Source organism: Pogona vitticeps, chromosome 2 (assembly GCF_051106095.1).
Source record: "Pogona vitticeps strain Pit_001003342236 chromosome 2, PviZW2.1, whole genome shotgun sequence".
Lineage (NCBI taxonomy): Eukaryota > Metazoa > Chordata > Lepidosauria > Squamata > Agamidae > Pogona > Pogona vitticeps.
In genome coordinates, this window is record NC_135784.1 from 73,319,182 (window position 1) to 73,344,672 (window position 25,491).

The following is a 25,491-nucleotide window of genomic DNA, read 5'->3' on the forward strand; positions in this document are numbered from 1 at the left end:
TTGGGGACCACTGCTGTACGGTATCACAGAGCTTTGTATGTGACACACTCACTATTTTAAAAGATTCTTTTAGAGCTGAAAAATTTCTTACCCAGGAAAGGTGTATTTCAGCTAATTAGGAATGGAATTTTCATATTTTTGGACTACAGATCCCATGATTATTACAGTCACCTAAATCTGGTTCACCAGAAAGAAAGGTCTAAAAAGGCTTTGAAGCCTAACTCTACTGAGCTTCCTCTTCAGAAAGAAAGCTCCCACCTAGTCCTGAGGCAGAAAAAGGAAGCTTGGGCATCTCAGCCTTCCAGTTGAGGTATTTCTCCCAGGTGAACCATATTCAGGTCATTGTATGGTATCTGTCTTCAGGAAGAACTCCCAGAATGGAGAATTATGGGATCTGAAGTCCAAAAATATGAAAATCTAATTCCTAGAAATTACATTAATATAATTCAGTGATAGCCATAGAAACATCCACAGAACAGCCAGAATTCTACTGGTTATTTATGCCAGTGTGAGAGCAATGGCATAAACTGCAGTGGCAATCTGTCACCAGCTGCCACTTGTACCCTTCATGAGACACCTGGTGTTCAATGAGAAGTACAAACAGCAACTAACTAACCAATAACAGTTCACCAATGCAGTCTTGGCCATTGCATTTGCAGTAGCATAACTAATCAACAGGGATTCTGGCCAGTTTCTTTACATTACAATATAAGAGAAATTTTAGATGTACAGGTGTTTAAGAGAACATAAGCATAAATAAGATTCAGAAGATGTCCTTCCGCATGGGCAATCTGTATTTCAATCACAAAAAGGCTATTTCAGACAGACTTTGAGCCAAAATATTATGTGAAAAAAAGTGAAACTAATCGCAAAAAGCACTGGCATTTTAGTACAGATGCTCCAGCTGAGTTCTTCTATATGGTAGCCCTAAGGCATGAAAATGAGATCGCTCATAAAAGATAACACTGCCACAGAAAATCTGATCCACAAATGATTCCCATTAGTCTGCAAGAGCATAGGACTGAAAAAAATAGAGATCTCTTGTTGTCAGAAGATGTTACACTAGGATAAGAAATATAAGATTTCCTTATAAGAAGTCCTCCATGTACAACTATAGTTGTTACTTGAATCTCATACCAAACGTGCAAATGCTCAAGCGTGCATATGAACAGGCAGTCAAATCAACATAGATAAATAAAAACGTTGCATTTTCTCCAAAGAAACTAGCCCATTACATGGTAAGAATACATTGTTCTCTGAGAACTGGATAACAATGTACCATCTTTATATATTAATAATGTACAGGTACAGAATACACAAAAGTGGGTTATAATTCCCTTTTTCTGGGGGTGGGTGCCCCGGGTCAGTGCAGCTTGCCCAGGAATACATGGCTGGCTCTTTTCCCAAGAGGCACAGCAAGGAATCAAACTCCCAACCTCTGGCTTGCAGCCAGATATCCAAACCACTGAGCTATCCAGCCAGTTCCCTGTATATTCATAGGAGGGTAGATGGCTCAATCATTTGGGCTCCTGGGATGTCAGAACCTGGGAGTTCAATTCTCTACCAAGCTACCCTGTCCCATTTGAAGGGACTGATAAAACACTTCTGAGTACTCTATACCAAGAAAACCCTGGAAAGGGTAATTGTGAGTCGGAATCAACTTGGCATCATACAGCTACATATAGTTCAGTGATTTAGGTATCTGGCTGTGGAGCCAGAGGTTGAGAGTTCAATACCCCACTGTGGCTCCTTGAAAAGAGCTAGACTTAATAATCCATAGGGTCCCTTCTAACTCTGCAGTTCTGAAATGATGACAATATTAATGGCACAAGACAAACAGATACAGCAGGACCCTGGTATCCATTGGGGATAGCTTCCAAGTCCCCTGTGGATGCCTGAAACCACAGACTGTAGTGAACCCATGGGGAGAGAAGGGTGAGAAGAGGAGATGTGTATATTGCAAGCTGTGGTGACCACAGACAACTGAAACCATGGATACAGTCCCACAGATACGGAAGTCCTACTGTATATCAGGTAGCATGATCTAATTTTTTAATAGTTTTACCACAGTACTAGCTCTAGGTTATATTATTTCAGCTTTTATGTTATAGTAAGATAAATTACATAATACAAGTATCTCTAAATCCTCAAATATGAAGTTTATGTAAAATAGTAATATAGCTTGCACACTTTGTACAATAACAGAGGGGAAAATCTTGCTAAACAGGTCTCTGGAAACAGCTATAAATTCAAATGCACTCAGTGAGTGTATGTGCACATCTTTTACTGTTTTGAAAAATGCAACAATAGTAAGTAAAAATGAATGAATTTGCTGGACATGGATACTGTATAAAACTATGAATCAGTAGCAAATTCAAAGTGCTTCTTTTGACATATAAAGCCCTAAACGGCTTGGGCCCTGGATACCTGAAGGACCGCTTCCTTCCATATGAGCTTACCTGGCAGTGAAGATCTAGCCAGGGGGCCCTTTTGAAAGAGCTGTCCCTCAAGGAGGTAAGAGGGATGGCTTGTAGAGAAAGGGCCTTTTCAGCAGCTGCCCCCAGACTATGGAATGCCCTCCCAACTGAGATTCGTCTGGCGCCGACACTGATGACATTTCGGCGCCAGGTCAAAACCTTCCTGTTCCAAAAGGCTTTTAATTGAAATAATATCAGCTGTGGGTCCTGATGGCAATTTTTAGAGTATATATTTTAATTGCATTGTTTTGTCTTTTTATTGTATTTTAAATGCTGTAACCCGCCCAGAGACCTTTGGGTAGTGTGGGCGGCATATAAGTTAAATAAATAAATAAATATTTCATTTGAAAGAGATCACAGTTGTTTCCACATTAATGGATCCGAGCAGTCGTATACACTCACCTTCTACTAAACTTATTTAGCTGTCATTGTTTGAACCACCTTACCTCAGCTGCTTGGGTCTCCTGATGCAAAAGAGTCAGACCTGTGAGATCCTCCAAAAAGGAATGTGATGAATTAAAAACTTTTGCTAAGAAATTGAAGCCATCTCTTTCATACTGGTCAAGGACCTGCAAAAACAAAAACCAGTGAGATGTGTGTTATTTCCTTTTAGTTATTCTAGAATTATACTCATCAAGCAGATTTCATGTATTGGAGAACAATCACTTCCAAGACTTGCAAAGTCATAAGAATCCTAATTTAACTCCATGTGTGATATAAACATATTTTTGCTTACACTGAAGGACAATAAGGAGAGTTATTTTGCACTATCTAAATCCATGCTGCAGTACTCAGCTTTTCAGGCATAAACAAAGAGCAAATAAGTCACTAAGGTTGATGTAATCATATCCACTTGTGAAATCCAGCCATGTGTCTTGCAACCCAACCAATAACAACCTATTTTCCCAGACTGCAGCCATTATGTAATCAGTATTATCTCAGTTAATCTCTAAATGAAGCAATTCTAATGAGTGACTCACTACAATGCAGGATATTTTATTTCAACTTAAACAAAACATTCCTGATCTTGACCTGTATATGATTAAGCTTCAACACATAAAGTTTTTCTCCTCTTTATTGTAGTTCTTCATTCAAAGGTACCTCCTGCCACATGCCATTCTTGAGAGGATCACTGGCTCATCCCTTCAGGAGTGTCTAACAACTCAGAAAGGCACTGTGCTACTAGAACCAAGAAATTATGAGGAAACTCTCAGTCAAAACAGATCTTCATATACACCCCATGAACAGCAGGCACAATACCTAAGCAACACGGATAGTTTTTAACTGACAGATAATTTCATGTCTGTAGTGTAGCCTAGGTAGGGTGTCCAGATTAAGTTTACAAATAAGGTGTATAGTAAAATTCAAGACAGCAGGTGACAGGTTTTGAGTTGTATGTAAGAAGTATCACAGCAAACAATTTTTTTTTTTAAAAAAAGGGCAGAGAAATCGTCACTGACTTAAAGAAACATTGCTGTTATCAGTTTTACTGCTGAAAAGGAAAAGATCTGGTTTTCTGTTGCCTGGAGCACTGCCTGGTAACCATATGCTGTTCTCAGGTCACTGAGGGAAGGGAAGGACTCAAAAATAAAAATAGCACTACATAAGTACTATATATATGTAACAAGGTTATTAAAAAGGGAACAATAGCTAACTGAGGATAATTAGCATATCAATTATGGATAGAGAACAATAGCTAAGTTTCTAAAGTCATTTCTGATACTGAGACCCAAAGAAAAAATAGGGAAGGAGAATGTCAACTTGGAGTTAGTTATTTTTTCCTTATGTTGTAGTAGAAATCCCTTAAAAGCTTAAGTTCAGGAGATCTCTGGTAACACTGTTGCTCCATTATGCTTCCGGGTTTAACCCCAAGGAAATGAACTTCCATTCCTTAGGTTATATTCCTTTTTAAAGCCAGAGAACACTGACATCTACTGAAACATAAATTCCCTAAGTTTAAAACAGCTGCAATTTCCTAACACAATATGACCCTCCCCACCTCTTTCAAGTCCTTTGGGTGCAGTACTCTGCTGTCATTGGCTGAACTGTAAATATAAACCACACTGCTTTATTTCATACGTACACCTATACAATTCTCTCTCTGATACCTTGGCTGCCTTGTCCTGTATGAGCGGAAATGGTGCATTTTCTTAGAGAGAACCATACACCTGGGGAGACATTCACAGACCAGAATGTTGCCTTTAGAGATTGATTTAGATGTGGGGGGATTTATTTATGAAATTTTCTTCTGGTTGTGCTTGACAATTACGATGTGAAATGCCACTCAGGCTCAAAGACAGAGTGTAACCTCAAGCCCCAACAGCTCCTTGTTTCAGAGTTTTGGATGAGGTAGCTTACAAAATTAGCCAAACAAATGCTTATACTGTATACTACTTGATATTTGCTCCGATTTAGTCTAACAGTGGTCTGAGCATGATCACATTGGAAATCTCAGTTCCGTGATCATCTGTACTTTGTGCATACTTCATTCTCTTGCAACACTGTATTTGCCCCCTTTTGCACTTAAGTTTCAATTGGCAGCAGATAGAGACAAAGGAAAGCTGAATGTTAGCTAAGAGAATATAGTAACATAATATATTTATTGACTCCTTAAAGCATATGGTTATTAGAACTGTCCAGTATGGCCACGATTCATCCAAACACCACTTCTGCACATTCAATACAGCCAGTGCAAAAAGATGAGGGTAACTGAAGCCTGAAACACTTGCAGAAGTATTTTTTACAGCATCACCAGATACCTGATAGTTCTGATTGAATTTGCCAGGAACCAAATGTGGGACTTGCTATCTGGCACTTTTGGTTTGGAATGAAGTGTGGCAGGCAGTAGCGCTTCTCCTTCTGGCCTTTCTGAATTTTCAGATCTATTAAAGCCATGAGAAGTTTTCAAGGGGTTAAAGCTTTACTTTATCATGAGAGTATGCTATATTTTGCCACAGATGTTGATCAGATCAGCAGAACAGTACTTTTCCCTTAAGCCTGCATGTACAGCAAAATGGGATGTAAAGCTTTTGTAAAGCCTCAGCCTCCTTGAAAACTGCTCATTGCTAAGGCATTTTCTTTTACTGACATTACCTGCTTGCCTCATATAGTAATCATTTAGTACATGAACAACCGGAAACTTATTTTTAAAGCCACTACTGGAGTGAAACTCTCAAGGTGTGTAATATAATCCATCTAATATTTCCCAGTATCAAATTACTATTGCTGAGAGCTTCTATGAAGAATTGTGAACCAGGGCCAAGTTCTCTTAAGAAATGTCTCTGAAAGAGTTTAATTTTCTCTACACAGGTCGGGGTGGAGAAAATGGATAGTTGCCGGACTGCAGAGCTCATCAGCCCTAGCCCATGAGGCTGATGGTGAAAGCTGCTAGAAGTTCCTGGCCAAAAACATCTGAAAGGCTAAACTTTCCCCAAGCCTGATATAGACTGCATGAAACTGGCACCGAAGACTGGCTGCATCCCCTTGTCTGTGCATGCAAGAGGGACAATGAGCCTTTGCATAATTGTGCCAGCTCATTGACCTCCAATCTCTTTCACTTGTAGTGTTGCGCAGCATGCAAATTAACAGGTATGGCAACATGGCATGTCACCCCGCCCAGCATATGTGGGTTGACATAAACAACCATTGTTTTCTGGGCGGTTATTAAGCATTTGTATTATGCCGCCTGGGCACTATAAAATGGCAGGCAGTACCATAGATTAGAATGCACTTTACACACGGAGGAAGAGGCCAGAGGAGAAGATTGAACAGTACAGAAAGTCATTTTCTGAGACACATTAGTGACATAGAGGACCATGCCTCTCCTCATGGATAGCTCTATAGGAACTGACCCTTGCCTTCTTCCCTCAGACGTCATTTGTGAAACAAAACAGCTCAGACAACTCACTTAAGGATTCATAATTTCTTACTGCATTTCTTACTAATAAAAACATACTGACACAGACTGTAGGCCAGGTGCAAACTGAAAAAGGAAGGGGAGAGGAAGAGGGTCGATTCTGAAAGACCTTCTGATTGTTACTGACACAAGCCAACAAAGGCATCATTTTTGGCTGCTGTTCTCGAACCTGTGGATTTAAAACTGTATCATCACTTTCCTCTCTTATTTTAAGTTTAAAAAAACACACACACACACAGTGTGCTGCAAAAAAAAATAATTCTCTGGGATGATGCAATTTTAACAGCTTCCTGTCATTAATTTACCTATATGAAAAATCAGTGTTTTGATATGTGTAGAAAGATCTGTACTGATATGAATAGGGTTTGGTTTATTCCCTAGTGGCTTTAAAAGTGCCCATTAATGTCAATGTGAAATGTAAGGCAGATTATTTCTGCAGTGTGATTGATGGCAAGCAGAACTATTTGCCTACTGTATGGCATGTTCAAAAAGGTACCTAGCCAAGCAATTGATGCTTCTCCCCTCCATTTCATTTTGTTTCTGTCTCCACTTTTGGACAGCAGAACCCTTTGTAAGTTTCAAATATCACTCATTTGTGTCCTTCTGGCTTGCGATGCTCTCAAGAGAGCCATATGCTGGCCCCATTTCCTGGCATGGATACTCTGTTCATTACTCCTATGGAAAAAGAGTTTCATGCCATCCACGTTGAGTGGATTAAAGATATGCAGTGCACATCTAGCTTTAGAAATTTTCCTGTACAATCTTCCCAAGAAATAAGCTAAAGTCTTACAGGAATTATTCTCATCCTTTCCATCAGGAGACTGTACACAAAGACCTCACTCTCAATTTCTTTGTTTTCACTTGCTTCTTTTATTATTTGTATGAAACCAGATCTTGTCTTTTTTCCTTGTCTCCCCTTTTTAGCCTCTGCCCTTCCCTCCCCAAAAGTTGAAGGTCAATTGAGGTTCAATTAAACCATGCATCATAATTCAAAATATAAAGAAACTAATATTCATTTATTCCAGGGAGATTATGCAAGAAACAGATTCTACATATGCATAAACACAGCATTTTCTTCTTTGGAATTTAAAAGTGTTCTTTTGTAGTTCATTATCACAGGGCAGGATTTAAATTTTAAAATTGTTATCTTTGTGTATTTAAAAGGGTAGGTCAATTATTTAGTCACTACTTCTATTTATGAAGTGTCTAATATATAAATTATCTAAATATTATACTATCATTTGAAAAACCTAACAATAATGCAATAAAACACATTTGAAATCTGAAAAAAATCAATAGAAGAGAAAGCTAAGCAATGGGAAACAAGAAGTATCACTAACAAATAACCACCAATCAAGAAATTGATAAAATAATAATAAATGCAAGACAGACATTCACAACATGTTCAGACATACCCATAACAACTTGCACGAATAGTTTCAAAGTGACTTGGCACCTGTATGCTCCAGGAGGAGAAGCAGCTTCAACAGGATTTAGTGATAAGCTATTGCCATGGTTCCCAACCTTGGGTCCCCAGGTGACCTTGGACTAGAACTCCCAGATGTCTTCACCACTAGCTGTGCTGGCCAGGATTTCTGATCCAAGAACACCTGGGGCCAAAGATTGAGAACTACTGCCATCGAGTACATAATTTTGCAAAATGACACCAATGATTGTCTTACTAAATGGACTCCACAGTAGAGACGGGCATGAATAAGAAAAATGGTATTCATTTTGATTCATGATTTGCCAAAATCAACGAATCATGAATTTATGATTTGTTTTGGACAAATCGACAAATCAATTCATCAATTAATTTTGGCATTAGAACCCCATGAAATGCCTCTCAGCACCTAGAGACACAAAATTCACAGGGAAGCTTCCTCTAACTCTTCTCTACAAACCCTCCACGTTTGGAGAAGTTTGGGTTTTGTATGTCAGAGTTATACACCCACAAGTAGCCCCCCGCCGCCCCCCGGCACCTAGAGACACCAAAAGCACAGATAAGCTTCTACTGACTCTCCTCTACAATCCTTCCAAGTCTGAGGACTGGGTTTCACACATCAAAGTTATACAATCACAAAGTAGGTCCCCCCAGGAAAGTGCCCTTTAGGAGTTGGCTTGAATAAATCCAATCGTCACCAAACTTGGAGGGATTGTAGAGACATGTCAGATGAAACTTGCCTGTAATTTTGGCATCTCTACGTGCCTTAGCGTGCATTTCATAGCCTAAAGAATGATGAATCAAAAATCACTAAACATTCATTGATCTGTTATTCATTGGGGGCATTGATTCACATGAATATGAATAGATGAATTAGCAATTTTTGAATAAATTTGGTAATTCGTTTTTTAATTTGTGTCCATCTCTACTCCCCAGTAATCTTCCATTTTAAAAACAGTCATACTACAGTATATGCAATCCTATCTTCTATGACTTCCCTACCTATCTGCTTGCACTTATTACTATCCTGGAAAATCAACAAAATGTATATATGTTTCCACTCTTAGTCACGTCAACTCAGGACAAATAGATATGGTTTATCTGTACATTTAAGACTCTTGTCCTACCGAGGGTACTTAGAAGCCCGCCCAGAATCACACCCTTGTTTGCAGACAGAGCTATCCACAGCTTCTCCTGCCAAGCTTTGATTGATGTTCCCTTTGAAGGTTCAGAGTCCCCCAACAGCCTCCTTTGATGATGGCTGTGCCTCTGTGTGATCCTTGGGTCAGAAATCTCCAGGTCGTTCTCCAATGAGAATTCATCAAGTGGGAACATGGCAGAAGAGGCCCTGTCCAACAAGGTTAAGAATACTATAGGCAAAAGGAATAGAAGGATAACAAGCAAAGAGCAATTCTGTGGTGCCCAGATCTGGATACAATATTCCAAATATAGTCCATCAAAGAAAAAGAACAAGATTATCGTTTTCAATGAACCAATACAGAGCTGGGTCATTGAATATGGTAAATATAGCAGGGGAGGGGAGAAGAAATAATCACTTCATTAAGAGAAAACAACAAAAACATAAAACACTGGAACACTGAAGATTATCAAGTTCACTTCTGTGTGAGCTTTCATGGAAACAATGCAGCACAAAATCAGAGTTGTAGGTTTATACAGTGGACCAGATTCGTGGTCCATATGTCTGACGAACTAGATTGTATCCATGGAAATTCATATTTTGTTCTTGCAGTTATATGTAAAGTCAAGAAACTTTCAACTTGTGTTGAACCTAACAGAGGTTTCCAAGATATGTCAGATATTTAAGGAGTTGTTTATAGTCAGGACACCGCACTGAGTTTCTACAGCTGAGTGTGGGTTAGAACCCAGAACTCCTGAGTCCTAATTTGACACTCCACCATTTGCACCACAAGGCCTCTCAGAAAGTTAATACCGAATAGCCGTAAAGGTTCTCCAACCTTTTTTGTTTGTTTTGCTTTTGTTGCTGTTGAAACAGTAACACACCTGTCTGTCTGAAAGCCAATAGGAATATATTATTACACATCCATTCATTCAGAGACAACAGCTATGCCAGGAGAGTTGCTCACTGTATCCTTCAGTTAAATATAGACTTTTGCTTATTTAAGAAAACAGAGAAACCTCAAAATTCTGCCTAGATCAAACTGGATGCCAACATCAACACTATATCCATTCCACACACATTGTGTTGAAAGATCTAGTTGTTGGGTTGTTCCTTGGGCTCAAGAATAATCTGGGAAAGTGTGGCGGAAAGTTACTGAATTAGATGAACACTCTTTTTTTTGCTATTATGCACAAGACAAATAAAACACAATCACGTAGAGCTATTGAAATGGTAACCATGTTAGTCTATGCAACCATATTTTTTAAAAAAGCAAAACAGAAACAAAAAAACGACAAAAATGTTATGGCACTTTAAGGATCAACTAACTAAATATAGCTATATTTTCATGTGAGCTTTCGTGGACCAAGTCCACTTCCTCGGATATAATAGACTATGTGATAAATATTTATTATGTGGCTCCAAGATAAAGACAAAGTGGTTAATTAGAAGACAAGAGTTGCAAATAGTTTGAATCAACTTGGCATTTCACACCAAATAATGACTGAAGACTCCATTTGATATTCAGTTCTTTTCCTTTAAAGCTTTGATCTGTAAGAAGCGACAATGCTTAGTGGGTAAATGAACCCCAGACTATAGATAAGAGCAGAAACAACACAGTCATTGTGCCATTACACATATGGTAATCCCTGACTTTATCTTTGAAGCTTGTTCTGTAAAAGTGGCAGTATTTGGGTTATGGAAAACAACATCAGATAACAACATACAGTAATTTTTGTAGTATTTTACATTTGGTAATGGCTTAAGAACTCTTTATTAACATTTAATCTGTTGAGATTGATATTCAAGTATCTCCTAAGAATACAAAAAAAGAACAAGTCTCCCCTTTGTGCATTAATTTATAAACCTCCACCTTATCTCCTCTCACTTGCCTTTTTCTCTGAGCTAAAAATCCCCATAATGCTTCATTCTTAGCCCCATAGTGGAGCTGCACCACCCTTCATTTTGGCTGCCCTTTTCTTCACCTTTTTTCCAGATCTATAATATGTCATTAGAGATACTATTATGAAAACCTATCTTTACAAATACAGAATCCATATATCCATAAGCACGTACTTCAAATCTGGCAACGGCTGAGTGTATAGAATCATCATTGAATGTATATGAATTAACAGAACAAACATTCAAGACTTCTCTAAATTGTTTGGGAAAACTTCCACAGAGAAATGACAAAGCAGGAAACAAAAATACCAAAGCCTTTGCAATTTCTTAGCTGTCTTAGGCATTTTTCAGTAAAGCCATTTCCACAACTCACATGACTACATGGGGGGGGGGGAATAGAAATCACACATGTATTTTGATCATTAAAATGTGCTTTGTGATCCAACACAATTTTAGAAACACTTTGTTCTAAAATCTGTTTGCTAGAATATGGCAGAATACAGTAGATTCAATCAATGTTGTCCCATCTGCCAGGCACCGTACAGCCCCCACCCTGCTTAATTTTATATATAACAACGAGCCATAGAATGAATGCATAAATACACAGGTGCATATCCAGTTTACACAAAAGCAGCTCAGTACAGGATTGAGATTACAGTTACAAAGCCAGCATGGAATGACCAAAGGATGGGTGGACTGCTTTCCAGCAGTCCAAGCAAGTGTGGTGTAGTGATAAAGTGACGGATGACAACTTAGGAGACATGGATTCCAGTTTACACTTGGCTATGAAGCTCACTGAGTAACCATGGCCCACCCAACTATTCAGGCTGTTCCATCTCACAAAGCTGCTGTGAAGATAATGTGGGGGAAGAAGCTGTTTGTTTGTTTGTTTGTTTGTTTGTTTGTTTATTATTCATTCATTCATTCATTCATTCATTTATTTGACTTATTTGCCACCCATCTACAATGTCTGCTCTGGGCGGCTCACAATAAGTAGAATAAAAACAATTGTAATATGGCAACAATTTTACAACAATTTCACAGCAATAAACAGTCATTCAAGATGGAAGATTAAAAAGATAAATTAAGTAGTGTCTGGAGGGCAGGCTTGCCTAAATAGCCAGGTTTCAATTTGGCTTTTAAAAATACCCAGTGAAGTGGTCAAACAGGTCTTGGAGGGGAGATGATTCCAAAGGCGGGAAGCCACTGCCGAGAAGGCCTGGTTCCTTTTTTTTTTTCTTCCAGGCCTCCGTTGACGTTAGGCTCCTCAGCCGCCCCTCCTGGCTAGAATGAGTGATATGAGTAGATCTAGGTGGGAGGAGGCGTTCCACGAAGTATAGCGGTCCTAAACCTAAACTGTTTAGGGCTTTATATATAACCATCAAAACTTTGAAATCAATGTGGAAACGAACGGGCAGCCAGTGCAAGGTGGCCAGAGTGAGAGAGATATGTTTATGCAACGTAGAGTTCACTGGGACAAAGGCAAATTAGATATGTATCTAACAAACAAACACACAAACATTCCTGGGAGGAAGTCACTACAATGCTGTACATCCTTGGCATGGTAGTTTTGCTGCCTTTAGGCTTCATAGAAGGAACCCCCACATAACCTATTGCACTTAGGAAGCACTCGGACAGGAAAAGCACACCTTGAATGCAACAACCTGGAGGTATTTGGCCCTGTTCCAACTCCTGCCCATTTATAAGAAAGAGAGAGCAAGCCTGGTCCACCTACTTTGTGTGTGTTAGTCTGTGTTGCTTCACAACCTTTATTTTCCTGGTTTCAAAACCAAGCAAAAAATTCCACAATTAATGGCACGACATTAAGTCTACAGTAATGGCAGCAGGTAGACATCTATGAAAAGGCTATAACAAACCCACTTTAATATCTGTGGTGTAACAAAGTTTCAACTAAGTGTAGCTTCACATTCTACATTGCAAACATGCATTAAGTGCTACTGTAGTACTCAACTAAAGTGTGTGCCAATGACCTTGAGAGGTGGTGAGTCCTCCAACTCTGGAGGCATTCAAGAGATATTTAGACAGCTACCTGGCATATATCCTTTGACTTGTATTCCTGCATTCAGCTCAATGGCCTTATAATCCCCCGTGACTTCATTATTCTATGATTCTATGCATCTCTATAAATACCCCATATGTATATGTGATAATCTTTGAGAATCCTCAGACACTTGAAACTCTAGTTTAAAAAAAAAGACTTGTCAATTTCGATGAAAGAAACAACAGTTCATGTGGTGCAATAACCACTATATAAAGGAGTTTGTTGTTGTTGTTTAGTTGTTAAGTCATGTCCGACGCTTTGTGACCCCATGGACCAGAGCATGCCAGGCCCTCCTGTCTTCCACTGCCTCCCGGACTTGGGTCAAATTCAGGTTAGTTGCTTCGGTGACACTGTCCAATCATCTCATCCTCTGTCGTCCCCTTCTCCTCTTGCCTTCACACGTTCCCAACGTCAGGGGCTTTTCCAGGGAGTCTTCTCATGAGATGGCCAAAGTATTGGAGCCTCAGCTTCAGGTTCTGTCCTTCCAGTGAACACTCAGGGTTGATTTCCTTCAAAATGGATAGGTCTGTTCTCTTTCCAGTCCAGGGGACTCTCAAGAGTCTTCTCCAGCACCACAATTCAAAAGCATCAATTCTTCAGCGGTCAGCCTTCTTTATGGTCCAGATCTCACTTCCATACTGGAAAAACCATAGTTTTGACTATGCGGACCCTTATCAGCAAGGTGATGTCTCGGCTTTTTAAGATGCTGTCTAGGTTTGTCATCGCTTTCCTCTCAAGAAGCAGGCGTCTTTTAATTTCGTCGATGCTGTCACCATCTGCAGTGATCATGGAGCCCAAGAAAGTAAAATCTGTCACTGCCTCCAGATCTTCCCCTTCTATTTCCCAGGAGGTGATGGGACCAGTTGAGTGCTCACTGGAAGATCCTGAAGCTGAGGCTCTAATACTTTGACCATCTCTTGAGAACAGAAGACTCCTTGGAAAAGACCTTGATGCTGGGAAAGTGTGAAGACAAGAGGAGAAGGGGACGACAGAGGATGAGATGGTTGGACAGTGTCATCGAAGCTACCAACATGAATTTGACCCAACTCTGGGAGGCAGTGGAGGGCCTGGTGTGCTCTGGTCCATGGGGTCACAAAGAGTCGGACACGACTAAATGACTAAACAACAACAATGGGACCAGTGGCCATGATCTTAGTCTTTTTGATGTTGAGCTTCAGACCATTTTTTGCACTCTCCTCTTTCACCCTCATTAAGAGGTTCTTTAAGTCCTTATCATTTCCTGCCATTAGAGTGGCATATCTAAGGTTGTTGATATTTCTTTCGGCAATCTTAATTCCAGCTTGGGATTCCTCCTTTTGCATGATGTATTCTGCATATAAATTAAATAAGCAGGGGGACAATATACAGCGTTGTCATGCTCCTTTCCCAATTTTGAACCAATCAGTTGTTCCATATCCATTTCTAACTGTTGCTTCCTGTCTCACATATAGATTTCTCAGGAGATAGTCGATTAAGCAGAAATAGATGTTTTTCTGGAACTCTCTGACTGTCTCCATAATCCAGCACATGCTAGCAATTTGGTCTTTAGTTCCTCTTCCCCTTCAAAATCCAGCTTGTACTTCTGGGAGTTCTCGGTCCACATACTGCTGAAGCCTACCTTGGAGGATTTTGAGCATAACCTTGCTAGCGTGTGAAATGAGTGCAATTGTACGGTAGTTGGAGCATTCTTTGGCACTGCCCTTCTTTGGGATTGGGATGTAGACTGATCTTTTCCAGTCCTCTGGCCACTGTTGAGTTTTCCAAACTTGCTGGCAGATTGAGTATAGCACCTTAACAGCATCATCTTTTAAGATTTTAAATAGTTCACGACCAGATATGCGGGATATAAATAAAATAAATAAAATAAATAAAATAAATAAAAAATGCCATAAAAGGAGTTGGCTTCCCTGAATTAATGAAGTAATTGATTGTGTTTCTGGGTATCAGTGATGTTCATGTTGTGCCAGTTTAACTCAGTTCCTTACTTTATATGCTTGAAGACATCACCCACCTTAAACTCATTCATATGGAGTTAAATCCCATTTGGGCCTAATCAACAACGGTGAGTCAACGAATATGTATATGGGATTATGACTGCAATGACTGTATTCAAAGTTCTCATATGGTGCTGTCACAGCAGATGCCAAGTGAGATTCAGAAATATACACTAGCCTTGGGATGCAAACCCATTTTATCTCATTCTTACAGATGCATGTAATACTATTTCCAGAAAACAACAATGGTTGCTGTTTTTCTGCATGGAGGGGTTGGGTATTTGTTTTGCTCTTTAAATAACTGATCAGTTGTTCTGTATGTACCGCCTATGTTTTGCTTCTCAAAGGAAAACAGCTGAAATCCAGTGTCTTTTAACAGAGGAATGCCAAGAATACTCTCTGCCATGATGGTGAATTTCAGGTATTGAAGACTTCTGTCCCACTATCCCAGAAGGCTTTCCCAGAACCAAATGCAAAGGAGCCTAAAACTGGAGAGTGGTGGTAGGAAACTTTTTATTAACAAAATATGGTTATGACTGATGACATCATCAGGCTTACACAGTGTAACATAATGTTACTAAATTTAAGTCCTGTTTTATGCAGATAGAGTTTGCACAAATTGCAGAGAAAAAAATAGAACTTACAGTGGTGCCTTGCTTAACGACGATAATCCGTTCCAAGAAAATCGCCATTAAGCGAAAACATCGTAAAGCAAAAAATAAAATAAAATAAAATAAAACAAAATAAATTGAAATGCATTGAAACCCCTTCAATGCGTTCCAATGGGGTCAAAACTCACCGTCCACCGAAGATCCTCCATAGGGCAGCCGTTTTCGCTGCCAGTCTTGCGAGGAATCCGTCCCAAAAAACAGCGGGAAGCCATTTTGTTTACCCGGTGGCCATTTTGAAACTGCCGATGAGCTGTTTTAAAATCGTCGTTTTGCGAAGAATCAGTTCCCGAAGCAGGGAAACGATCATCGCAAAGCGAAAAAACCCATTTAGACCATTATTTTGCGATCGCAATTGCGATTGCAAAAAGATCGTCATAATGCAGTTTTGTCATAATGCAGGGCAATCGTAAAGCGAAGCACAACTGTACATTGATTTCAGTTGGAGGTAAGGAATCTCTCAGAATTATAAAATACCTTCATGTGTATCTGCCAAAATAAGGTGAAAAAGAATTTGCATTCAAATAACAGCACTACTGGATGAGATACTGAATGTATTTTTATAATGGGAGAAGCAGCAGCAAAGGCAATATAGGGTTTACAGTGACAACGGAAGAATAAGTCACAGTAGAAAAAACAATTGCACAAGGAGTCTTCAAGCCTCATGAGGAAGGAATGAGCCCCAGTAAGCCACCCCACAGGACTTACACTGATCTCAAAATGAAACCAAACCAAAAGAAAAAAAAAAAGCAAATCACTTTCAGGATAGATGTTTCCCCCCTCGTTACTAAATGTGACAGCACAGAGGGTGTGCAAGAAGCACATACACATACTTGCACACTTACTGACATACATACCGACTTATAACATTGTCTTTACTTGGGAGACCATTAAGGCAACGACTTGTTTCTTCAGAACGTTAACATGGCTTCCCATTGGCTGAAAATGAAATCTTCTCCAGCTTCAATTAAAGAGAATTATGTCACATGTTGCTAAAACTTGGAGATGTAAAAGTAACATTGTGCCACAGAAGATTTATCAAAGGACTTGTTCCTATTTAAAAAAAAAAAGGAGTGAAGAGGAAGAAGAAGGGGGACTCATCTCCCCGACTTCAAAGCTCATATAAGAAAGCCCTCAGTGACAGATAGCTTCCTAATGAGGAATATGGAAATATATACAGGAAAGAAGCCAAAGCAGCCAGACTTTCTTGAATCCCAGGTTTTAACTTCTGTAATCTCCATCTCTGTACACTTGCCAGCAACATAAATGACTATCTAATATACGTATCTGAAAGCTTTTAAAACTCTCAGAAGATAAAAGAACAATCCTTTTACAGTTCGGTAGGGTAGAAATGTGTTAAGTCATCCACGAAAACAGGCTTCTCTGTTTAGCTGCCCACTTCTTCCAGTGACACACATAACAATGGTTTGGATTTTAACCGGCCTTTCACAAAACAGAGTTTGTGTTTTATGGAAAGGAGCTCTCCCACATCCCCCTTTTCTCCACAACAGTAAAAAAAAAATAATAATAAATAAAAATCAAAAGTCTGCTCTTGCAGATTGGAACACAAAGTTTGCAAAAGAGGGTCTAGAAATTGCATCCTTTAAAAATGAAGAGAGGAGTAAGATACAAGCCAATGTCATTTTCTAGTATGATAAAAGGGGTAGTAACATGCAGCCCCTCACCATTTCTACGAGCCTCTCAATTTAAGATTTTTTAAACATGTGTTTCGGCTGAAAAACTCAATGATGGAAGGAGGGGGTCAGCCGCTAACTTGCTTTTCTAAAGACTAATGTTTAAGTACTTTCAAGGACCAGACCAAGAAACTTTTAGACAAAACCTGTGGAATGCTAGTGGTAGAATTATGACAAGTTAATACTTTGTTAGGGGAAAATACTAGACCAAGATAAATCCATAACTGGACCTGCCATTTACGTACATCAGAATTTTCAGTGATATGAGGTCATGTAATATATTTTTATGCTTAAAAATTGAGCAGAGCATGTAAACAAATGTTATGCTTCTATTGCAAGAAATATGTGTACCCTTGAAGCAACCTTTTCAGCACAGAAGTAATTTAATATTCTTACCACATGAAAAGTGACCAGTGTGGGAATAGCACAGCTGTTAAAACCAAAGTCAGATTTTATTAAATCATCAAACCTGTTTATGTAAAACAGGGCATTTCCTAATACATTTCCCCCCCCCAGAAACCCAGAAGAAAGAAAGAAAGAAAGAAAGAAAGAAAGAAAGAAAGAAAGAAAGAAAGAAAGAAAGAAAGAAAGAAAGAAAGAAAGAAAGAAAGAAAGAAAGAAAGAAAGAGGCTCCTTCGAGATTTTACTTCCAAGCTTTGGAAAAAGGTACAGATATGAAAACCAAAAATCCCTAGCATTTTGGCAGTAAGGTCTGAGTGTATGAAGTATTCCATACTGTAATGTAACAGCAGTAATCAGTATAATGATCCCATAAGCTCGATCACAATAATTATGAACAATATACAAAAGAGTAGGGGTTGGGGTCTGTGGTAGACACAACAAGAGCAAAAGGCACAGTCTTGAAAAGATCGTAAGCAGCCTTGTTGGATCAGACCAAAGGCCTATCTATTCTAGCATCCTGTTTCCCACATGAGCCAAAAAAAAGCCTATGTGAAGCTCATAAAAAAGACATAACCTTCTGGTGGTTGTTGTGGGTTTTTCGGGCTCTTTGGCCGTGTTCTGAAGGTTGTTCTTCCTAACATTTCGCCAGTCTCTGTGGCCGAGATCTGCAGAGGACAGGAGTCGGAACACCAGAGCACAAACAGAGTTCTGACTCCTGTCCTCTGAAGATGCCGGCCACAGAGACTGGCAAAATGTTAGGAAGAACAACCGTCAGAACATGGCCAAAGAGCCCGAAAAACCCACAACAACCATCAGATCCTGGACGTGAAAGCCTTCGCGAATACATAACTTTCTGCTGTTCACCAGCATGAGATATTGAGTCATGCTGTTTTGATTCTTGATATTGCATATAGCCGTCCTAACTAGCACATATCACAGCCTCAGATTTTCTTTACCGTTCCTGGTGGCTGTGAATTCAGTAGTTCAACTGTGCACTGAGTGAAGAAGGAATTCCACACCTCTGCTACACCCGGTCATATAGGAATAAACTGATCCCAAGATTCAGTTCGTACCTACATTCAATACAGAACAGACAGCCCATTCAGTTTAGAACTATTCAGAACTAACTTGTTCGGCTTTGGTCTGCATTCTAATTTCAATATGAACTCTCAAGGCCAAAATCGAGTTGTTGAGTAAACCTGTTCACTTAATTGCCCTATAATGTTTGCTGTTCATCTCAACTGGGTTGCATTTTCAGGTACAACAGTTCCTTACAAGAGATTTGTACCTATCATATTGCAGACAAATATGCATAGAGGGTTCCATGCTATAATGTATGTTTTAACTTTTTTTTAAGTGCCACCATTGGTTTTATTTCTTGCTGGAACTGGGTGATATTTCAGATGAATGGTGCAGAAAGCTTTATGCAACAGCTGTCTTTACAGTTTGGGGTCCCTCCAAAAGATATACTTATTCCCTTATGCTCTTTATGGGCAATTATTACGAAAATAACATAGAGCGCTGACATAGCCCTAGCTAAGAAACAAGCAAAATGTCAGATGCACAGGTGCAGAAATGAAAAGGGAATCTTCAAATTGAGAAGAGATTAGTCACTTCCTTTTAATGTTTTTTAAATTATTTGTTTGCCAATTTCTGTGAATAAGAATACTTTATTGCTTTGTAGCCAATCAAGCTTTGCACATGAGAGATTAAACCAGTTTAAAAAGTAGTATTTGACATCTATGTATATATAAACAATCAGAAAAGCATAAAATGAAATAGTAATACTGTAATAATAAAATAAGCATTCCCAAATAAGTATCAAGTTGTGATTAACTTGAAGATTCTGTGAAAGCAACTAACACCACGAATGTGTCCCTACACAAGATTTAAGCACAGTCTCAAAAAGAAGAGGTGCAGGGCTAAGGGGTGATGACTAATGAATTCATGGCAGTTTATTTTGTTTTATACTGAACTGTCACCAAACTTACCAAAAGTGCAATAAGAACTGGGTGGGTGGGATGCCAAATGTTGAACATACAATTACAAAAGCAGAAAGACTTTAATATTTGGCATTTTTCAAGCAAGCACCCAGTGCAACATCTCCCCAGATTCTACAAATTCCACAGAATTGTTTCAAGACTTCTGGAAGAGAGAACCAGAAAAGATAACAGAGCACTAAAGAGTCCTGCAGTATATTACCTCAACGTTGTATCCCAAAGCACTTTAGTTGAAAAAGTCCCAATAAAACGTTTCATATTGTTCATAAAAAAAACCTAGTAGTAGAACTCTTAAGCCATGTAACTATAACATCCTTTTCCATCCTCTGTACCCTGGCAGATCTCTTGTAGGAATGACCATCAGAGGGCAGGAAAGCATCATTTTTTAAAAAAGTAAGCACTGCCTGGGACCCATTTCCTCCTGAAAACTGAATTACTAACAAGATTTTGATTTGGAGGAGCTCCCACATAAATTTGGACATCTCCCAAATCTGGGCAACTTGATTCGGGACTCGGCTTCATCCAAAGCAACTGATGGCCTTGTACTCCATCTTGTGCAATGATGGATTCCTCAAGCTGCCCCATAAATTCACGGATGAGATGACAGTTGAAGCAGAAGCTTCTTGGTCCCTTGCCTTTCTCTCTTACTTGAGGCACTGCACTACAAGGTGAGTCAACATCTCCCCTGCTCACTGCCATGCCTCAGGAACGAAAACACACTGAAGATTCAAGACACATTTGTGGAAGGAGATTAACTATGTCAAAAAGCAGGTAAAATTGCTATGTATTATTTTGCCTTCCTAAATGAAGATTAATTAACTTCCAGACATTACAAGCCTGGTTACAGATGTCAGAAGTGCTAAAATGAAATATAGAAGGTTTTTGCAGTCCTAACAAAATACACCTGTTACATTAACAAGACTAATTGGTACTCCAGGAAAAACTACATATTTTTATAAGGGTTATCTTATCTGACTCTGGGCCTAATTGAAACCCCTTTGGAGACCCTCTATTATATATAACTGGCATATGAAGGACACAGTTTTGTGAAGATTTTTTTTAACGGAAAAGAAGTGCGTAAAATAAATCTCTGACATAATTTAATTAATAGCACTTGCATGCAAGCCAAATTATGAGTCAGACATAGCCAGCATTCACAGTGATATACTCCAGCCAAGGTGATTGCTTAAAGGTGGACTGAATTACCCTAGTAAAAATGCTGTAGAAATGCTGCGAACGTGTATGTGGTGCTATCAACTGACTCAGTGCCAATAAAGGCTATATTTGCATAAGTAAAGCAAGATCTATGACACCAGGTTTTAAGTTATCTCGGTAATATGTGGATTGGCATACAGCCGCTGTAAGACCAGAAGGCCATGTTAAATGTCAGACTTTTAAGCCCAAAGTTGCAAGGATGGTTGATTAAATTTATATTTGTCTATACAATGTGTTCTGGTTGGAGGGTAGGTGTGGATGGACACTGCTTTTGCAGGAGCTCAATTTTGCAAAGGTTTGATTCAACAAAAACAAAGAAGAGACAGAATGCCCCTATGGGAGCAGAGTGAGAAGTCATAAGGCAGGGGAGCAGAGAACCTATTTTCCATTTACTGAACGTGAACATCTCTTTCTTTCCTCTGGTACAACTCTTCAAAAGATTTGCCGCAGGGAGTCAGGAAAAAAGGAATGAAAGGACAAAGCCAAAGTTAACAGTTATCTCAAACTGATAAGGATTTATCAGGCAGGAAGGGATTTTTTTTAAAAAAAAGGCAGAAGACTGTCATAAAATACTATTTAGTCTGAGGTACAGCAAGCAGTAAACCTTCAGGCAGATTTTGGGGAAAAGGAAGCAACTTCTTCATTTCATACCTTTCATTGTCTCCACTTCACACCCTAACTGGTTCTCTCTCAGTTATCACACAAAGGACAGAGTGCAGATCTTGATACATAGGAGGGCAACACAGGAAGAAACACTCAGGTTTTCTCACAGTCAGAGAAGAATGTTTCTTAGTCAAACAGCATAATATCTGATATTTATGAGAATTAGTTTCCAGCATGGATTTAATTTAAACCACAATTTAATTTTTTAAATAATCAAATTTTCCCTGATGATTTAAATGATTTTTTTAAAAAAAATCATGATTTAAATCAGTGGTTCTTAACCTTTGTTACTCGGATGCTTTTGAACTGCAACTCCCAGAAACCCCAGTCAGGACAGCTGGTGGTGAAGGCTTTTGGGAGTTGCAGTCCAAAACTCCTGAGTAACCCAAGGTTAAGAACCAGTGATTTAAATAGTGATTCAAATTGAGTTTTAAAAAACATTATTGATTTTTTTATTTACCATGTTAGCATCTAAGACAGGCTTGTCCAACCTGCGGCCCGAGGGCCGCATGTGGCCCAGGTCGGCTCATAATGTGGCCCAGTGCAATTTTTTATTTTTAAAGAAATTCCAAAGTTTCAAGTTACACTGCCGGCACTTGCGGCTGGAATGCGGCTGGGGCACGTCACAACGGTAGGGGGGGAGAGAGGGAAGGAAGGAAGGAGTGGGAGGGGAGGGGACAGAGGGGCTGCATGACTGCATTGCGCCGTCCCCGTCAATAGGTGGACCCCCTCCCGGCCCCATAAAGCTGCCGGAGTCGAAGCTGCCAGCCTCTGCTGTCTGAGATCGCAGCTGCCGGTAAGCGTGCTTGGAGCGGGGCTGCAGAGGATGGCTAGGGCTGCCCCCCCAATGCGGCCCAAACCAAATTTATGTGCAGCCCAAACCAAATTTTCATCTTCTAATGTGGCCCAGGGAAGGTGAAAGGTTGGACACCCCTGATCTAAGACATTAATACACAGTTGCTTCAAGAGCTCTATTAAAAACGAAACTAAGAGTGAACAGCATTATTGGGCCTAACTGGTGTGAAATAAACTCTGAGAAGCGAAATGGCTTGGGCCAATGCTGAACAGAATAGATTTTCTTCCTGAGTTTGAGGTTAAAGACATGTGGGAGGGGAACCTATGTATTTTCAGCGAAGAAGTCAAAGTTTTCAGCATTACACCTTAAGGGTAGGGGAGCTGCTGAGAGAACTGTTTTGCCCCTCCCAAGAAACTCATGTTGAAGGAGAAAGGCCTACACAACACAGCTTCTTCCTTCCACCAGCATTTCTCTTCCCAGGAACTGAAGGAAAATCCTAAACATGGCAAAAAACTGTGGAATGGGCTCTTCCCGCCTGGTATGCTGGTGCCACCTCAATTTGGGAAAGACACCCTGCAGGGGTTTCTCCACTACTAAAGTGTTGGTTGGAAACTGCTTAGCCAATGCATTAGCAACTGTATAGCCTTTTCCCCTTGCCAGTTTCTATAAAAAGCTGACTGGGGAGGGATCTTATCTTTCTACCACCTTGAATTAGTAGCTGCCACCACCTCCCTGTCCTTCATCCTTGAGGGTAACCCCTGCCTTCTCAACAAACAGGAGGACTTCCGTTGTGGGATCTGCCCCATTTCTTGTGTCTGGGAAGTGCAATCAACAAAAGAAACCCCACCCTCCAAAATTCCAACACCGAGAGCTTATTTTCCCATTTCCTGAAGGGGGAAATTCTCTGGTATGTGAACCATGCAGATGGGCAGAAGGCATGTGGGATTACATCTAAAAAGAAACTAAACATCATTACATTTTAAAAGAAAAGAGTTATAACACATTGAATGCAAAAAGGCAAAAGCAAGGCAGAAAAATCACGGCGACACATTTCTAAGAACAAAGCTTTAAAAACTACAGAAGTTGTGAAGAAACAGGAAAACCCATGTAGGTATATATTTTTTGATACTCAGCACAGATAGAAATTATAATCCCTGATAAAGACTAGCCCATTGCAGCCCTCCTCACAACCATCTAGTTGTTTCTCACCCCCTCTCCTTGCCATGAGATCAGTTCTCCCACAAAGCCAGCTAAAAAGAGATGAGGAACCGAGAGAGAGAGAGAGAGAGAGAGAGAGAGAAGCCACTGTTGTTGGCAATTTAAGAATTCTTCAATAAACATGATTGGCTGATACCTAGAAGGGAGCAGCTCATACCTGGGAATCATCAGTAACATCACTCTTGACATCACAGACTAACTTTCTCAAAGTGTTCACCCTTTCTAACCTTTCCATGTTCTATATATGATGCAAGCCTGAGACATGAAGATTAGGACGTTTTACATATGTGGCTGCATGATGACATGGATATATCCACTGCTTTTACAGCAATATAATAATAATCATCGTTACTACTATTAATTACATTTATACCCATACATTTCCACTACAAAAGTGCCCAAGGCTGTTTATAATGTTTCTAAAACAATCCGAACAAGTAGAACAGATCTAACCATAAAACTATTATAATCAATTAGCCCTGTGATAAAAACCATGAAAATCAATTAAACATACAGTTAAAAACATAGCAGATTTTAAGTTATATGGCAGCATAAAAAATAGTGTTTTGTACCCTTCCTAAAAAGTAATGAGAACGGAAATTGAAATAAACTCTGAAGGAAATGTATTCCACAGTACATGGACTGCATTCCCTTTTAGCTGCGAAGACAAATTTATCTCATAGTTCAGGAAATTATTTCAGCTTATATTTGCCAAAACGAGGTTTATTCAATGATACAACACTGAGAACTAAGGAAAACATCTATTCTGAAAACAAAGAGCGTCCTTGGTTCCTTCTCTGAGATGTAATAAGCAAAGAGTAAAGAAAAATTAGCAAATGAGAAAAAAACCACAATTAGTAAATGAGAAAAAACACAAAAAGTACAGCATACATAAAAGAATTAAAGACATTCTGTTTTAAAAAGAAGATCACACTCACTTTGGGAGAACAGGCAGTACACTTGTCAAAGGCCAGGCTGACAGGAAGGACATGATCAAATCTTGACAAAAATCCTCGAATCTGAAAAGCAAAGAGAGGCGCAGGGTTATTATAACAGGGTTGGCTAAATTACCAATCATCACCTTTCGAAGCGAGTGCAACCAACAGGTATTTGGTGCTGAGAGCATGCTGACTTCGCTAGGCCTGTTCACAGACACTGCCTTGCCAGGCTCTGTGCAGCATTTCACTGCTGACAGAAAAACAGCACCATCTGGCGTTAAAACCCATTGACTGCAACAAGCGGTAATCAGGTAAAAAGAAGAAACCATAATGGACAAAATGTGATTAAACACCTATTTAGCTTCTTGCTGTAGTGTGAATTTGATGCTAACCAGTTTTCAGTGTTATAGAAGTGTGCATGTGAAATTTCCAGACTACCAGCTTTAAGAAGTCCTTTCAGGGAAAACAAAGGACGTAATGTGATACTACGGATCAATTAAAGAGATCACATTTCTTAGTTTGTCTCTTTCATTCTCAGTGCCCAATCAGTAATATCACTCAAGCAATTACTCTTGTGTTTTGAATCTGTGCATTTTTAAATATGGCTCATTTTAACTGTATAAGCCAAGTTTGTGCAGAACCATTAATCTAGAGTGGATTACATTGCCAGTTCTTTGTATTATGCTAGCTACTTATTTACAAAGGGTTAACTGCTATTCAGTCTGAATATAACATCCACAGATCTATTTAACCCTTGTTAATCTGTTTCAGCTTTACAGGAATAAAGCACCAAGCACAGTGGCACCTTGCTAGACGATGACCCCACCGTACGACAAATCCGCAGGACGGTGACTTTTTTGTGATCACTATAGCGATCACAAAACGATGTTTCCTATGGGGGATTTTCGCTGGACATTGATTAGTTCCGTGCTTCGCGAACTGTTTGTTCGCAAGACAACAATGT

The 25,491-nt window shown here is 39.5% G+C and overlaps 1 protein-coding gene across 4 annotated transcripts in view; it reads right to left on the reverse strand.

The window, feature by feature from the left end:
- Positions 1-25,491, reverse strand: part of ATG7 (autophagy related 7) — a 139,969-nt gene that overhangs the window by 68,718 nt on the left and 45,760 nt on the right. For all 4 annotated transcript variants that reach the window (XM_078385420.1, XM_072989723.2, XM_072989722.2 and 1 more), the window contains exons 16-17: positions 24,528-24,608; positions 2,924-3,046 (exon numbers count right to left, since the gene is read on the reverse strand). In XM_078385420.1, coding sequence (XP_078241546.1) covers positions 2,924-3,046; positions 24,528-24,608 — 204 coding nt within the window. The remainder of the gene's footprint in view (positions 1-2,923; positions 3,047-24,527; positions 24,609-25,491) is intronic.